Source organism: Miscanthus floridulus, chromosome 3 (assembly GCF_019320115.1).
Source record: "Miscanthus floridulus cultivar M001 chromosome 3, ASM1932011v1, whole genome shotgun sequence".
NCBI lineage: Eukaryota > Viridiplantae > Streptophyta > Magnoliopsida > Poales > Poaceae > Miscanthus > Miscanthus floridulus.
The window spans coordinates 102739259-102756154 of NC_089582.1; the positions used below are offsets into that span (position 1 = coordinate 102739259).

General features: G+C 46.0%; 2 protein-coding genes across 4 annotated transcripts; one reads left to right on the forward strand and one right to left on the reverse strand.

The window, feature by feature from the left end:
- Nucleotides 1-3747: 3747 nt before the first annotated feature.
- LOC136546291 (uncharacterized) lies at nucleotides 3748-6773 on the reverse strand. 3 transcript variants are annotated; one of them, XM_066538266.1, is made up of 3 exons: nucleotides 5967-6773; nucleotides 4838-4918; nucleotides 3748-4793 (listed from the first exon to the last, which is right to left on the reverse strand). In XM_066538266.1, the coding sequence occupies exons 1-3, from the start codon at nucleotides 6626-6628 to the stop codon at nucleotides 4751-4753; spliced, it is 786 nt and encodes a 261-aa protein (XP_066394363.1). In that variant the 5' UTR covers nucleotides 6629-6773; the 3' UTR covers nucleotides 3748-4750. The 3 variants fall into 3 exon arrangements, with proteins under 3 accessions (XP_066394363.1, XP_066394361.1, XP_066394362.1); XM_066538264.1 differs by having other exon boundaries at nucleotides 3748-4918; XM_066538265.1 differs by lacking the exons at nucleotides 3748-4793; nucleotides 4838-4918 and adding an exon at nucleotides 4968-5639 and having other exon boundaries at nucleotides 5967-6770.
- An 8021-nt stretch (nucleotides 6774-14794) lies between these two features.
- On the forward strand, nucleotides 14795-16576 carry LOC136544136 (ethylene-responsive transcription factor 1-like). The gene is made up of 3 exons (XM_066536397.1): nucleotides 14795-14851; nucleotides 15344-16266; nucleotides 16382-16576. Exons 1-2 carry the CDS (start codon nucleotides 14795-14797, stop codon nucleotides 16217-16219), a joined length of 933 nt encoding a protein of 310 aa, XP_066392494.1. The 3' UTR covers nucleotides 16220-16266; nucleotides 16382-16576.
- Nucleotides 16577-16896: the final 320 nt, after the last annotated feature.

A 16896-nucleotide genomic window follows, 5' to 3' on the forward strand; every position in this document is an offset into this window, starting at 1 on the left:
ATACTGGATTGGCGACGGCGCAATCAACTCGGCCGCTACTCCCAGTCTCTCCCAGATTCGAGCAAGCAGCACGAGCACGAGCCCGCCCATACGACCTCGGCAGGACACTTCACACCACCGGATGGAGGCACTCGAGGTTATTCCTGGTTTATTCGTTGTTCATTGGTTTTTTCATACCTTTCCTTTGCATTATTGTAATATTGGGGTGAATATATTGTAGGTCCAGCTGGAACAAGAGAGGAGGATACGGGAGCAGATGCAGGCGAAGATGGAGAGGGTGGAGGCCGAGCGGGAGGCCGAGCAGCGGAGGATGGCGGAGATTCTTCAGTACATGCAAAGTCTTGGCGCTGCTACGGGTGTAGTTCCGCCACCTTCGCTATTCGCTCCACCTCCACCTCCACCTCCTCACTATTCTACTCCTGTGAGTATAAATGTTTTAGTTTGTATGTTCATGCTTACGGTCAAACCTAGTGGAGTATGAAAGTTTTATTCATGTATGGTATATATTTATTTTATCTCACACATGCAATCTCTTCTCCTTTGTGCAGAATCAATCGGCGGCATCGAACGATCCTCATACTTCAGCGAATCCTTCACCAAATCAGTCTCATTGGCCATCTTGATGATGATACTTGTGGTTGTTAATCGGTACTTCTATTTGCAATTGTGGTTGTAGATGATGGAGCACTTGGATTACTTGTGAACTTATTTGTGATATATTGTGAGACATGTGACGTTTGTGATATATATGTGGTGTTGGTGATATATATGTGCTGTTGATGATATATATGTGATGTTGGTGATGTTTGTTATATATATCTTCTGTTTGTTTGGATGGGATGTAAAAAACAAATAAAAAAGGCTATTTTCAGTCACTTTGCCGAGTGCAATGGCCATGACACTCGGCAAAGTGACTATCTAGGAACATGCTTTGCCGAGTGCGAAGGCTATTGCACTCGGCAAACATCATAGATTTGCCGAGTGCCACGGGCCAGGCACTCGGCAAAGGTCGCCTGTTTGCCGAGTGTCTTGACAGGACACTCGGCAAGGCGGCGACCTTTGCCGAGTGTTTGACCTTGACACTCGGCAAAGCTGCCGTCACGGTGGCGCTCGCCATCACGGTGACTTTTCTTTGTCGAGTGTCAGATTAGCACTCGGCAAAGGTTTTACCGAGTGTCCGATAAAATGCACTAGGTAAAGAGGTCTTTGCCGATAAATTGTTTACCGACACTCGGCAAAGGTTTTGCTGAGTGTATATAGCCGAGGGCCTGTGGCACTCGGCAAACAACCTGAATCCGGTAGCGCATGCACTGTTTCATCGGCACCGTATTGATGCGTATAAATCCTGTGTCCACACGCTGACGCCCGTAACGGTAGGACTTGTACTCGTAGCTACGTACTAGCTTGTTGTTATGTTTCCCAGTATCTGACGTGCTTAATTGGGGGCAGCAAGCAAGTTTGTTGCGATTTCCTGGAGGTCGGCCGACGACGGATGGTTAATTAGCGCTCGTCAGCGCCTCAGATCAGAGGCCACGTACCGCCTATAGACTAGACCACGTCGTAGGCGGAGCATGCCGTTCATACTACTCAGCAGTACCGAATAAGCATCCTTATATTAATAAATAAACTTATGCGGTGGAGTTTATTCATATTTGATTGTTTATATAAACTCTTATGCGGGCCTGTACAATGTTCAAAACGGATCCAATACAATATTAGCTGCTAGTACACCTGATTTGGTCATATTAGACAGGTTTGTTCAAGCCGATGCGTACAAAAAATGAAATATTGCATTGTCATCCTTCATATCGGACTGTACAGTAAAACATAATACCTCAACTAGAACATGAAGGTGAATGCATGCATCAAAACATAACACAACCAAATCAATTTTGTGAAGCGTGGCTTACCTGTGTAGAATAACGTACCAAACGCCATGACACTGGATATGTTTAGTCGTTTACCTACGCTGACTTAAGTTATGCTATAAGATCTAATACAGACTAAAAATGTTAATGCAAGCAACCAGTTAGATACATATAGGCCACGTTTGGATCTAAGTAGCTAAAAGTTAGCTGTTAACAATTAGCTCCTTTAAAGAGGTCTAGCTAATTGTTAGTTAATACTCAACTAACAACTACTCTATCTCACTAGTTAGATCAAACTTGTAATAGTAGCTAATATTAACTATAAGCTATTATAGCTAGCTAATTATTAGTAGCTAATGGAAAAAATAGTTGCTGACTAGCCTCCTATAAGCCTCTAGCTGATGTGTAATAGTTGCTGCGACGAGACGACGACAGCGCATGGTATGGGTACGGTAGTCAGTCGGCGAGGAGTCGGTTTACCGTCTCACCCGCTGGTCCGTGTTCGTCGTCGACGACTCGACGAGCGTGGTCAGCCACCGGCGAGCACCGAATAAGCAGAGGCTGAGGGTGGCTAGGGCGCTGGGGGTGGAAGGAGTCCGCATTTGCATGGCTCCGGCGGTCCGGCCTCAGGCAATGCCAATGCCCAATGCCGACAACTCCTGAGCCGGACAGCACAGGCCTAAACGTGGGCTCAAAGCCTCGTCTTTGCTCATATACATGGCCCTCAACGTCTTCGTCAGGACTTGAATCCCAGCCACACCATCAACCGTGCGTCCGCGGGCCCAACCGTCACTTTGGCGTCTCTGGAGTTGATTTGGACGCCTAGGGCCACGTGGCCCATGGAGAATGAAAGAGGGTATAAAGGAGGATTTGAACGCCTAATGTGCTCAAGAGCGCCTGCGCAGGTGCCCGGCTAGGATTTGGACGCTTAGGGCGTGTTCCGAACGAACATGCATCGTGGGGTGCAGAGTCGGAGCGTTTGGTTGGCCGGAGGAGCGTCGGAGCCTGGCTGGCCGCATGCAGGAAGTGCCGTCGGGCCTGGCTCGCGGGAAACGCCCGAATCGGCCGTTTCTGCTGGGCCAGGCTCGCTCGGTGCAGCTATTTACTCGACTAATGATGTATTAGTGCATGATTAGTAAATATCAAGTGATATTAATTTATTTTAAAGATGTTTAAGACATAATTAGATAAAATAAGAACTTTAAGAGTGTATTTGTACAAAATAAAAATCATAATCATAACCTTATAATATTTTTATCCCATGCAGTATATCTTCGTACAGGCAACCAAACACCATCTCTTCTCAGCCAGCCTGAGTAGATACACTCAACCAAACATGACAGCGTTGCATGTGCTCAGCCTGTCCCATATGAGCCTGGCTCTCAGATACGAGCCAGGCTCTACTGCTACACGAACCAAACAGACCCTTAGGGACAAAACAAGCACGGTTTTACGTTAGTCCATTCTTTGCGGCCACCCAATCGAAGAATATATTTCCATTAATTACTCCCTTCCTCTTAAAAACAAATTAACTTCTAGTAAAAAGTTTGCTGCTCCCTACATTCTCTTTTATAAGATTTAGTTTAACATAATATGCTTTTCTAAATTATACTTTGATCATTTATTTATACTTGTATGATAATTGGATATCTAGCTTTGTCCCACGTATTACTAATTAGCAGACCACACGTTCAACCAATCCACTTTCACAATTCTTGTATCACCCAAGGTGATGAGCAATTAAGATGCATGTATCTTGGCAACCGAACAATTAGCATTGATTGTTATAGTTCTAAAGAAGGAACATTGTATTAATGGGGCATTAAGGTTCTTTCTCCAATATATATAAGAGCAAGTACAATAATCGTATTATAGCCAAGCAAATGCTAATGTGGAGGAGAGAAGAGAGGAGAGAGAAGAGCTCGGCTCTTATGCGAGCAACAAGTTGAGCATGGGAGCCTAAGCAGTGGTGTGGTCTAGACATCTAGTAGATGTGATGAGGATTAGGAAAGAGAACGTGGAACATAGGTAAAAAAAGTAGGCCGGCAACCGTGCCCAAGAGCGCTTGCGACATGTGCCCGGCTAGGATTTGGATGCCAAGGTTCTGTTCTCTAGGGAGCCAGGCCCAATCTAGATAGGCTATGGTGGTGCAAGCTATCATTGTTTGGTTGCCTGTATGTATAGAGCAGCAAGAGATATTGTCGACTAGGATTTGGACGACATCCCTGTTTGGTTAGCTGCATGTATAGAGCGGCAAGAGATACTGCCGGCTAGGATTTGGACGCCAAGGTCCCCTTCTCTAAGGAGCCCGGCCCAATCTGGATAGGCTACAATGGTGCAAGCTATCGTGCATGTATTGAGCAACAAGAGATACCGAAGATGAAAGAGAATGGATGTTCGAATGAAGTCGGTATAAAATAAAAATAATAATGGGAATCGATGCTTGAATATAGTCGATATAAAATAAAAATAATAATAGGAATTAAAAGAGGGTATAAAAGAATGAAGTTGGTATAAAATAAAAATAATAATGGGAATTAAAAGAGGGTATAAAAGAAGATTAGGACGCCTAAGGCCAGGGTGCACAAGTTTTATCTCGTGCATATGAGTAATTAGGCTGGTCCTAGGCCGAAATCCACCCATAGTTTATGGTGGCAGTAGCTGAGCTTATAATCTGGTGTTTACTTTGCTCGCTGGCCGGTTTCCCTTCCCCACAAGGCCACAAGCCGCAAGCTCGCAATGACGCCACGCCGCGTGGGCTGGATCCTTCAGCGCGGGAGCCCAGCTATAACGCGAAACAGCACTCTGGTGCCTACGCCTTCGTCCTCGTCATCGGCGAGCCGGCGAGGCATCACCACATCAGGCATGGCCCGTCGTCTCGTCTAGGTTGTCTTCTCCATGGCTAGCGGCATCCAAAGAGAGTTTCTAAACAAAAAAGATTTATACATTTTCTAAAAAAAGACACATACATGAAAGCAGCAGGGTCGATGGCTCGGTGCAGACGCCGTTGCCATCGCCATCCGCACACAGAAATGGCGAGGATGGATGACCTGACATGGATACAACCAATCAGGAATTTAGAGATAGGTCCGGTCGGAACTGAAATCACAGATTGTGGCATCTTCTGAAACTACTTAAAATCTGGCAGTTTGGAAGTTTTGCCAACCAAAGGCATCTCTCCTTTCTGCTCAATCGAACTGCCGCATGCACGATGAGTCAAAACTCTTGTTTCCTTTTTTTCTTAAGCTTTCATATAAAAATGCAGACATTTGACTGATGGATGCATAGCAGTAGCATTCAAATGAAAAATGTGTGGGTGGCATTGTCACTGAAGAGCAAAGACAATTCACAGAACATGTCACACACAAGTTCTCCTCAATACTCCTAGTACTATAGTTCTGAAACCTGTTTCAGACATCTATTGCTGCAAATCTGCAGTCTTGGCTCCGTTCGGCTTATCTTATATTCCGGTTTATTTGGCTTCCTTTTTCAGCTGAAACAGTATTTTTCTCTCACAACAATTCAGCCAGAACAGTATTTTTCAGCCAATTTCAGCCAAGCGAACGGGGCCCACTCTCCCTAGCAAGAAGAATCATCATATGGAATGGATAGCTAACTCCGTCGATTCAACATTTGTCGATCGACACGCCTGACTTGCATTCAAATCCTGCTTTCTGCAGAGTAAGAGCAGGGTCCTCTTGGCTGAAAAAGCACCTGCAACCTTTCTCTGATACAGGGGAGCCGCAGACGTAGCAGAAGCTAGTGCCACACCTGCACATCTCAAAAGCAGTCGACAGACGGATGTTAGGCAGTTGTCTCCATCGATCTCCACAAAGGTAAAATGCTGATCAGTTTCCTCAGAGGTTCAGTCATCGGTTATGTCAACATCACCGAAGGCCAGCCAACTGAAGAGTTTCAGATGCCTGCACAGTTCGTACCTGAATGCCTCCAAGTATTACCGATTTCGTAGATTGAATACTTAGAGTTAGAGTTGCAGTAAAATTCGACTCGCATTTTGATGATCCCCAAGAAAGAAAGACTGACAGGTGGAAGACAGATTGAAGAGAACAATGCGCAGTACCTAAATCGGAGAATTACCTGCACACCATGTGCCTGCACCCGTCGATCTTGTCGATCATGGCGCGGCAGCTCGGGCAGCGCGTCCAGCTGTTCCTCAGGGCGAGCCTGGCCAGCACGCACCCTCGGCCGTCGCCGCCTCCGTGGCGATCGTCCCACGGCTCCTCGCACTGCAGGCAGAACGCGCGGGAGCACGTGGGGCACTCCACCTCGGACACCACGCCGCCGTCGGCGCGCTCCAGTGCCACCAGCTCGCCGCAGTCCCTGTAGGGGCACCGCGCGCGGGCGGGCCCCACGGCGCGCTCGCAGAGCGCGACGCACCACGCGTCGAAGACGTCGATGTCCACCAGCTTCTTGCACGCCTCGGGGTGCATGACGCCGTCGCGGCACTCGGGCGCCGGGCAGGGCACGGGCACCGCGCCGTCCGCGACGCGGCCCTCGATGTACCGGACGACGCACTCGATGCAGAAGTCGTGCGCGCAGAGCGCGCCGGCGCGGAACCGATCGAGCACCAGCCGCCTCTCCGTGCAGATGGCGCAGCAGAACCAGCCGATCTCGTCATCGGTCAGCGGAGCCACACGCGCGCGCGACGACGACGGGCCCGGCTCGGAGCCGCGGATGAGCTCCTGCAGGTACGAGTCGTCGGAGGCGGCGCACGCGGGCGCGCCCGCTGCGTTCGCCATGGGATGGGGGTGCGTGGGGATGAGGAGGGGGAATGCGAGCTAGATCGCCGAAGAGGTAGTGGACTCCTTTGTGCAAGTCGTCGACAGTTGTTTCTTCGTCAGTTTTTTTTTCTTTCCTTAAACACGAAGGAAATGGACTGCAATGGGCTTACGGGCCATTTGTTTAGTTGATTGTGTATTTCTAACCTTGGCCATCTTGTCGCATTGCATATCGTTGTGCTTTTAAAGTTCCTGTGTGATCATCTTTACCAAAGACGCATATATTTCCACAAATCCTATACTTTCCACAAATCCTATACTTTCCACGCGCCTTCCTCCCTGTGCGACCTCCTCCTTTCTATGTTCGTCTTCCATCTCTCCGGCATGATGTGGATAGGCGGCGGCGGCGGCGGCGGGCTTCCAGAGATCTCCAGTGACCTTAGAAAAAGGAGGTGCTCAGGGCAGGCAGGCTGGCCAGGCAGTGGGGATGACAGGAGGATGGCATTAGGGTTCTAGCGGCGGAGGAGGCAGTCGGGCTAGGTTGGAGCAGGGGCGACGATGGACATGGCGGCGCTGGGAGAAGAAGGAGGCCATTGCGGGCATGGTATGTCCTGCGGTAGTGGAGCTCCGGCGAGACCCTACCACGTCGCATCGGGGCGATGGGCGGCGGCGGCGCGTCGGGAGAGTTTGCAGAAGAAAACAATAGGCTAGAGGAAGAAGACATGTGCTCCATTGGATTAGGAAAGAACGGTCAACATTTATCGCGTGAAGGATAACTTAATATTAGGTGCCTGGAGTATAGCAGACCCCATATATTTTTGTGACATTCTAGATATATTTTACAACACTCTAGTATAGTTGTCTTCTTAAATACATGAATCTTTTTAGCATTCTAGACTTTTGACTCATAATTTATCGCTGTTAGTTAAAAAATGATTTTTTGGAAGAAGAACATATTGCATAGTATACTTGCTTTTTTTGCATGTTTTTATGTTCCCTTGGGTCGGGGTGAGGAGGCATGCCGATGAAGTGTGAATGTAAGCGCTCCACGTTTTTTTAGAATAGAGAGCCATCTTCTCTTATTGCATATCATTGTGCCGTTGTGGATTGCATATCTTCTAGAATCCTTGTATCATTGTCTTTACGAAGATGTATATCTTTCTGATACGTAATATCATTGTGACGTTCTAGGACATGACACTATAGTATAGCTGCTGTCTTAAATATGAGATTTTTTTTGGCATTCTAGACTTTTGCCTCATAATCTGTCATTTCTAGTTCAAAATGATTTTTTTGGAAGAACATAATACATGCTATACTCGTTTTCCCCATGTTTTTATATTCCCCTCATGTCTCTATGAGAAGGCACGCCGATGAAGTGTGAACGTAAGCTCTCCATGCTTGTTAGAGTAGAGATGGCCATATTCTTCTACTGCATATCATTGTGCCGCTCTAGGTTGCATATCTTTTAAAATCCTTGTATATGATCGTCTTTATGAAGATGTATATCTTTCTAATACATAATATCTTTTGGACTTGACCCTAGTATAGTTGTCTTCTTACTTAGATACGTGTATATTTTTGGTACTCTAGACTTTTTTTGGTACTCTAGACTTTTGACTCATGATTTGGTGTTTTTTAGTAAAAATAACTTTTTGGAAGAAAACATATTTCCCATCTCCCTGCACTCTTGATCTTGACCCAAATCCAGTGGCTTGGGAAGGCCCGACTAGCAATGGCCATTGGCTCATGGTGTGGGTTAGGTGGGGGTGGGGGTAGGGGTGGGGAGGCGAGCGACATGTGAAGAAGATACGACACACTCAAAATAAAAAGGAAAAATAAAAGTAATTAAAGGGAGGATGACAGTTGTGGCATGTTGATAAGGATGTAAATAGTATAGATATTTCTCGAGCGATAGAAGGGCTTCAATATCCGTATGGAACATACCATATTTGAATCTCGATATCCATTCATATCTTATCCAAATTATTCATAACTGAATCGGAATCCAAGGAATAATGTAGCTATACATATTCGTATCTATAGGTATCTATCCGTATCTGGCCCATTTACACCCCTACCTGTTGATAACGGTTGCTAACAACAACAAAAACTTGCATCAACATCCCACCCCTCTGATTGCCTCCAACCAAACAAAAAACTAGAATGGACCTATTCCCTCAACCAAACATAGAATGGGACAATTCGATCCCAAAATTAGGGACAAGTCCATCCCATTCCACCAAGTCCTAGCCTAACATTGCTTAATGGACAGTAGCATAAAGACCTAAAATATGGTTTATATTTTTTACTTATGAAAATGAGTATATGTACACCTTACTATCAAGATGAGTGCAAATTTTGATCAAAGTAATTCTAACAAGGTGCTAGACCATTTGAAGGATTTCCAGCAAGGCTCCTAGTAATTCTGCTTAGTTTATATTTTTATTTTTGACAATCTAGCAAATTGTTCGATACATGACTTGCTTTTAGCTCCTTTGCACGTAGGGACTGATGAATACATCAAGGCTCCTAGTTTAGGTTTTGATGATTGGTGAACACAAGGATATGTTGCTAACTTTGTTTTGAAGGGTTATTGACAAAGAGTTAGTCATGTTGAGTCTACTTGCTTTTTTTGGTCCTTGATGATTGGATTCAACATATAGTTCAAGGATATTCGTGAAGGCTAAGGGCACAGTACTCTTTAAGTGCAGATTTGGTGTTGGCGACACTTAGAATTCTACACTACTATCCCAACACCAAATCAACACCCCAATAAAGTTGGACGAGATAGGGATTTCAAATGGAGCCAAGTTTGAAGGTTGTAGTGCACTGGATGAGTTGATCAAGACCATCAGATCATATGGTCACATTACGTTTTACTATGTGTTAGGCAATGTTTCTCGCTAGACGATATGGTGAAGGGTCCTGTGTGGACTGGCGGATGATCCAATGTCTTTGTGTTGTGAAGAGTTCATCTTGGGTTTGCTTGTTAGAGTGCATATTATGATTCGTGGGCACCTTAGTGGGCTCTACGTATATGTGGTGGTATTGTGTAACTACTAGTTCAAGTTGGACGTGCTTACTGATGTGCATTGTATGATCCATTGCGTAGCTTAGTGGTTGTAATGTATCATCTAATGATGAATATTAGGTAATCTCCACTAGTGGCCACTGGAAAGACAAGAAAAGCAAGGTCAGCAGATGATCCGATGCCCTCAATGGGCCACGATGGATCTGGTGTTGACTTTCTCAGCAAACTTTTCCAATGTCTAGGATCTCACCCATGTCATGTATATATGTGTTCTCTAGATCATTTGGAGCTCCCTTGAATCCCCTGAAGATTTACACATGGAGAGGCTTTGAGAAGGGGTTGAGGGCACTTCGAGTCAATGAGAGTGCTGAGGAATGATCATAGTGTACATCCTTTTGCTCTTGGCTTGGAGCAGGTTGACAAACTGAAGATCAAAACTTGTTACTCTTGGAGTTTGCTAGCTCCTAAACATCATGTTGGAGGACTAGGTGACTTTCTTGGAGGAGTTGATTATTAGAAGGCTCCTAGAGGTGTGCTTGGTTTGAGACTCACTAATCTAAAGTGGAGAATGGGTGGATCTTTAGCATTTGTTACTCAAGGGAGATCGACCCTTAGTGGGTGCTCCAACATGGACTAGGGGTTAGTAGCAATTGCTCAACACCATGAACAAAATACGATTGCCACTTGTCCAACTCTTTCTTTCCACGAGCATTACTTTCATTGCTTATCTTTTTTTGTGTGTTTGAGATATTGTGCGGATGAAAGCCCTAGTTTGGTTTTGTATAATTGATGAAACCTATGCACTAACCTTTGTCATGAGTTGTGATATGAGCTAGGTTGGTGCAATCCAAGTGAGGAGCATGATGGCACTCAAATGGTGACGTTGATCACATGAAATGATGAAGATGGCCACATGTGATGATGGTCAAGTGCTCAACTTGGAAAAGAAGAAAGAGAAAAACAAAACCCTATGGAGCTCAAGGCAAATGTATAAATAGGGATTTTATTTTAGTGAATAAGACACTATAGAGAGCGTGATCACATTTAGGTAGATGGCCGTACTAATAAGAGGGGTTCTTAACTAGACAATTCAGTCATCTAGTGCCACTAGGTGTTGGACTTCATGCATTGCATTTAGGCCTAGTGTGCAATCGGAGAGCAAGCAAAAATGTTTAATGAAAATGTTTTGAGAAATGCTAACTTGGCTCTAACATGTTTTGAGAAAACATTTTGAGAGTTAGCATCGCTTGCGAGAAGTTGCTCCTAGTTGCTGTGGAACGAAATGCGAAAAAAGTTTGCAACTTGGGGAAAGGATTGGTGCCTGGGTGGCACCGCCACCCCTTGTTCGGTACACTATCAACCCTATGGCTATGGCAGAACCACGTAGAATAACACACTTTCGGAGGCGCTTGTCTTCCACTAGACACTAAGCTCCCCAAAAGTGGACTATACTGGCCAGTTCCGTCGAGCACACTAAACAATCCACGTTTTACATCTAGAATCCAATAATGAGTACGCGCTTATAATACTTAGTCCATTTCATACAACCTAGAGTCTTGAAAATTATTTATTACAATACTAGAGTTTAGAGTGCGATAATTAAACAACGGAAATGTAATAATCTTCTAGCGGAAACGATACACGGATCCATCTGTGCCCACCAGAAGAATCCTCAACACAAGAGCTAACTCCTCAAATTGCACCTGCAATAGTGTAAAATAAACCCTGAGTACACAATATACTCATAAGACTTACCCGACTAGTGGGAATAGTTTCCTGACTCACAAGGAACATGATAGGCAATATGGTTTGCTGCTTTTGTTTGTTTGCAAAAAAGCATTACTAAAAGTACGTTCTTAGGGTCAAGTTTTATTAGTAGTTAGCTAACCATTCTAGGTAAGCACATGTTCTACTTTCTAGAAAGGGTTGAGCAATCAGAACTATTTCACCATCTTTCATCTTCCAGTTTTTACTACGGTGCTAGACCATAGCCAAGTCGTACCATCTCACGAAAATGACTATTTGTGAACTAATGTATCCCAGCTGGGTACCCCGAAGCACACGCCTCACTTGTACCCCAGGCACAAATGAGACCAATCCACTCCACTCCTGTTGGGGGTCTAGGTCCTCGTCCAAACTTGGACTCTAAGCCCCCACACTTGAGACCCAGTCTCAGCATGGTGCTTAGACCTCCACCTTTCCCTGCCTCTAATCAGTCAGTTTAGAAAGAGCCAGAACCCATGACAAGAGCGCAACGAGCCTTCCCACTCCCATAAGCAAGTATGTGCTCAGGATAATAAGTCTGTGACCTGACTACCATCCACAGCAATAGACGGTCCTCAATCGACATGGACATTGAAAACAGTGTAACCAAGCTAAACCCCATGGCCGCAGAACACAACTTGTTACACCTACCAATAACTCATGCCATATCCCTGTCTGGACTCTATTTTCTCTTTATCATTTTTTATTATGAAAGTAATAATAATCACCTATTGTGAGTAACGACAGGTTACTCACGCTACCGACAACCTAAGCATAGCAGCTACTCGAACCTGCACTAGTAGGACTCTTAGGATATATATATATATATATATATATATATATATATATATATATATATATATATGCATGTGGTTTCCATAGAATTCCTATAACATAAATGCACATCACATATATTTACGATGATTATAAAAAATAAGGGTTATGTAGCGGGGCTTGCCTTGGGCAGACGTGGTGTCAGCTAAGTTAGTCAGTGGTGGCTCTAGGACCTCCTCCTCCTTAGAATCTCCTCCTCATACTCCTTGATAATCTTCTTGAACTCGGGCTCGCCGGTGGTCATGATCTCTGTCAACTCGTTCTCTATATGCATGAGATGATGATGATGATGCAACAATTCAGTATTTAGGCAACAACAACTCTTAAAATAAGAATGCACATGTTAAGCTACTAAGCTAGCTCTAATGACTAAGATACTAAGCTAACTATCATCTTCATCAAGCAAGATATTGAGTTCAACTAACAAGCACCTAGTTTTGCAATTCAATGGTACGCCTTTATTTCTATTAAAGATTTAATGTATATTTAAACATAGAACATTTAACTATTCTAATGTTTAGTCCAGTCTAAGGCTACAAAATTTACAGTGAGCACATAATAATACAATGAAGCTACCATAAAAATTTTAGGATTAAAATTTTCACCAATTTACCATAAAAACTCATACAATAATTACCTTAATAATATTAAGCACTTTCAAATGATTTAATAGCCATAAGTATCAACACAGATATGTATGAACTAACTACACTATCAGGTAGACAATGATTTTAGGAACCTAACAAAATTAGTTTTATAATTTTTGGAAACCTATACAAATTTATATTAATTATACAAATCTAGCTCAGAAATTAAATAGAAAGCTATTACCTATTTTTAAGAAAAAGAAAAAAATGAAACCGACCTCGCGGCCCACAAACGCGCAGACCGCGCGCGTCGGCCGGCCCATCAACGCGGCCCAAGAGGGAAACCCGCATGGGCGTGGCTCTTTTGCAAAAGAGACCCTGATCTTTTTTGAAACTATGTCACCATCCGTTTACTAATTCTTTCTCTATCTAACCTCTTCACTTAGTCCCCTGGCCTTCCTCTAATTCCCCCCCCCCCACACACCCAGCTAACTCATGCACAATGGCGCGGCGAGCATTGGCATGGGTGGCTACACCGGCCACCAAAGGCTCACACAGGCCCATCGGTCGGGCTGACCTCAAACTATGGCTTAAATGCCTACGCTAAGTGGCAACGTGGGGCGGTGGGACTCGCTGGAGCAAGGTACGATGATGCGCGGCCATCCGTGATGGTGGCGCGACTGTTTTGGCGAACCAGGGCACCTAAGGACCTAATCGGCTAGCCAGTGAGCACCAGGGACTTACCACGGGCTCGACCGGTGTGGTGGTTGTAGCGGAGGAGGCCGGGGATGGGCTGGCCATGTGCGCATGGCAAGCTCGGTGATGAGCTGCGGCAGACACGGCCACGTTAGTGGTGTCGGGGAGGTGGTAGTAGTTCCACTGGCACATGTAGGGTGGAGAGGGAGTCAAGGCGAGGCTAGTGGTGCAGATGAATTGGCTACGATGGGTTCAATGGGGAACTGCCATCGACTTTTGATGCACACGGCCTTATCGGCCCAGTGGCAAGGAAACACCAAAATTGAAGCTTGGTTGGGCTTGGTCCAAAGCGATGTGGGGCGGGGGGCTAGGTGACTTAATGGTGAAGCCAGCGACGCGAAGAATCAGCTCGAGATGATCTCTCCCTAACAGATTTATTGGCGTGGCCCAGCCGGCCATGGAAGCAGAGAGAGAGAGAGAGAGGTGGGGCTCAGCTCGACCTTGTCTTGGTGGGACGTGGCCGATGCGATTGGGGAGACACGTGCGCAGACACAGCGATTGGGGACGTGACCGAGCATGGCCCGCGCGGCTGCAGTGCCATAAATGGCAAGATGACGGCGAGCCCAGCCATGTGCGCGTAGCAGTGACAAGCATCGGACCGGGCCAGCAGCGGCGCAGAGGTGCAGGGGGGTGCGGACGCAATGGCGAGGTGACAGCACCGGTAGTACACTATTCCACACACTAGAATTAGCGACAGACATCGGTCGCTAAAACTAGTTATTTAGCGATGTAACATTGGTTGGTAAAGAATTCCAACGAACCATCAGTCGGTAAAGGCGCCTTCGGCGGCTATACATCGGTCGCTATAGATAGAGTCGAACTGTCAGTCCGTATAGGTCAGTAATAACATCGGACAGTTTGTTGGTATATATAGAGCTAAAATCTAGCACGCTGCGGCTACCGATTCGTGCCAAACATTTGCCAACCGAATCTCCAAAACCCTGGTACGCGCATAAAAAAATTCACCACTGCCACTTTTTTCTGGCTCGCGCTCCCCTTATGACCTTATCTCCTTCCTTCCATGAAAAAAACACTGTGACCCTTCCTTCCATCCCAAATCATCGCCACACACAGTCCAGGGGATCCCAGCCGCTGCTACAGTGCTACCGCGCTGCTGCTGTAGGCAGGGGCCACGCCACTGCAGAAGGCCACGTCGCTCCTAGGGGGCTACGCCGCTGCTACTGTAGGGTTCTACGCCGTTCCTAGGGGTCTATGCCGCCGCTGCTGCCGGGTGCCGCGTTGCTCCCAGTGGTCCGCATTGCCACTGCTGTAGGGGTCCACACTGCTCCTAGGGGTCCACGCCATTGCTGCTGCAGGGGTCCGCATCGCTCCCAGGGGTCCATGCTGCCGCTACTCGTAGGTTCTGCGCCAAGCAGGGGGCCGCACCACCATGCCTAGCAGCAAGGCCACGCCGCGTAGGAGGGCCACGCCTAGCTGGGAGCCATAGTCTCCTACCGTGTGGTGCCGGGCTTCAGTCTCAGCAGTCGGTCACTCCGAGCGGTGATTTTCTTCAGACTTTAGTCTCAGCAGTCTTGAAGATTCATTTTTGGTTTTGAATGAATTAGTTTTAGCTAAATGTTGTTAATCTTTTTGCTTTCTTGGACATTGCTTGGCGACATGCAAGGGCAGCTTCTCCATTGGCCGAAACTCACTTTGCTAGTCTGCTTGTGCTGTGGTGTTGGTTGCTTACTACGAAAACATGCTGTGGACCAAGCCTTCAGTAATTTCAGGTCATAAGTCCAGAACTAAACTGCTGCTTAGGGTAGATGCATATATATTATAGTTGGTGTGATGACTCCAAAGGATGTTCAAGGAGATAGACCTACTGCTAACTTGGTAAAGCGCAACCGGAAGAATCAATACAGGGGAATCCGCCAGCGCCCTTGGGGCAAATGGGCAGCTGAAATCAGAGACCCTAGCAAGGGTGTCCGTGTTTGGCTTGGAACTTACAACACTGCTGAGGAGGCAGCTAGGGCATATGATGCTGAAGCTCGCAAGATCCGTGGAAGAAAAGCGAAGGTCAATTTTCCTGATGAAGTGCCAGGTGCTCAGAAGTCAACTGCAAAGCCAACTGCTGCGAATGCAACAAAGCTAGCTCTACCCCCAAAGGCCTGTGCTGATGAGGTTTTCAATAACCTGAGCAATGACAACAATGATTTGTTCGCAATGTTTGCGTTCAATGACAATAAGGTTCCTGTGAAGCCAGCTGAGGGTGCCAGTTTCCTCCCTTCAGTGAAACCTCTGGTGCCCCGTAAGAGATCTGCAACTAACATGCTCTCTGACCAGAGCAGCAACTCCTATGGCTCTTCTGACTTTGGGTGGGACGATGACACCATGACCTCAGACTACACCTCAGTCTTTGCTCCCAATAATGTTATACCAGCATCTTACATGCAAGGTGGAGTGTCAAAGAGAATGAGGAACAACTATGGTGTAGCCATGCTTCAGGGAAATGGTGCGCCCAGTCTCGCACAAGTCATGGCTGGTTTTGATCCTGAGATGAACTTTCAGCCATTGCCTTATGTTGAGAGCAGCTCAACAGATGCATCAATGGAGCAAACTGATATTCCACAGGATGGGGCAAGCAATGGGGATATCTGGAGCCTTGATGAGCTGCTCATGGCAGCTGGTGCTTAATGAGAAGCTATGGTTATTATCAGTGTGGTGTGTTGACAGCGAAAAATGTAAGGCATCCATACTGGCTATTTTGTTAATTTTGTTTTCCCTACACACATCTCTTGCAGAAGATCACTTCTGCCGTGAATGGAGCGTCTCATATTCGTTTTGTTTTCATGGCAGGTTTCCTACCTGTGGTGATGCTGGAGAGGCAGTTGTATCTGCTACGTTTTCTCGCGGTAGTTATATATGGTAGATTACATATATATGCTTTTGCCAGTTGAACTCTAGCTATGACAATGTTTATAGTATGTTGCTGCATGGTGCGTCTATGATTGGAAGCGAGTTTGAGACTGATTCAATAATTTACCTTGCCTATGCCTGCTGGACTGTAGTGTGCGTACTGCATGTTATGTATTATGTGTGTGTGTATATATATATATATATATGGTGTGCTTATATATTGCAATTCTTTGTCTGGAAGCACTCGGTTTCGCTTTCTACGCAACATTTCTTTTCGGGAAATGGTAGGTGCCGGCCAAGTCCGACGATCTGTGGCACCAGAAATCGAGAAAGATGTGGATGACTGATTGCTGATGTGCAGGCTTGGCTTGTTTGTCTCACTCAGCTGTTTGCTGGGAATAAATTAATTAAGTTTGCGTTAGATTCCGGCTGGGCTGGGGTTGTGTTGTTTAAGG

Coding starts and splice junctions, on each gene's coding strand:
- LOC136546291 (XM_066538264.1), bottom strand. CDS start 6,628: ATGGCGAACGCAGCGGGCGCGCCCGCGTGCGCCGCCTCCGACGACTCG. Junction 4,919..5,966: donor TGCAGGCACATGGTGTGCAG/GTAATTCTCCGA, acceptor TATCCATGTCAG/GTCATCCATCCTCGCCATTT.
- LOC136544136 (XM_066536397.1), top strand. CDS start 14,795: ATGCCGCCGCTGCTGCCGGGTGCCGCGTTGCTCCCAGTGGTCCGCATT. Junction 14,852..15,343: donor TGGTCCGCATTGCCACTGCT/GTAGGGGTCCAC, acceptor ACTGCTGCTTAG/GGTAGATGCATATATATTAT.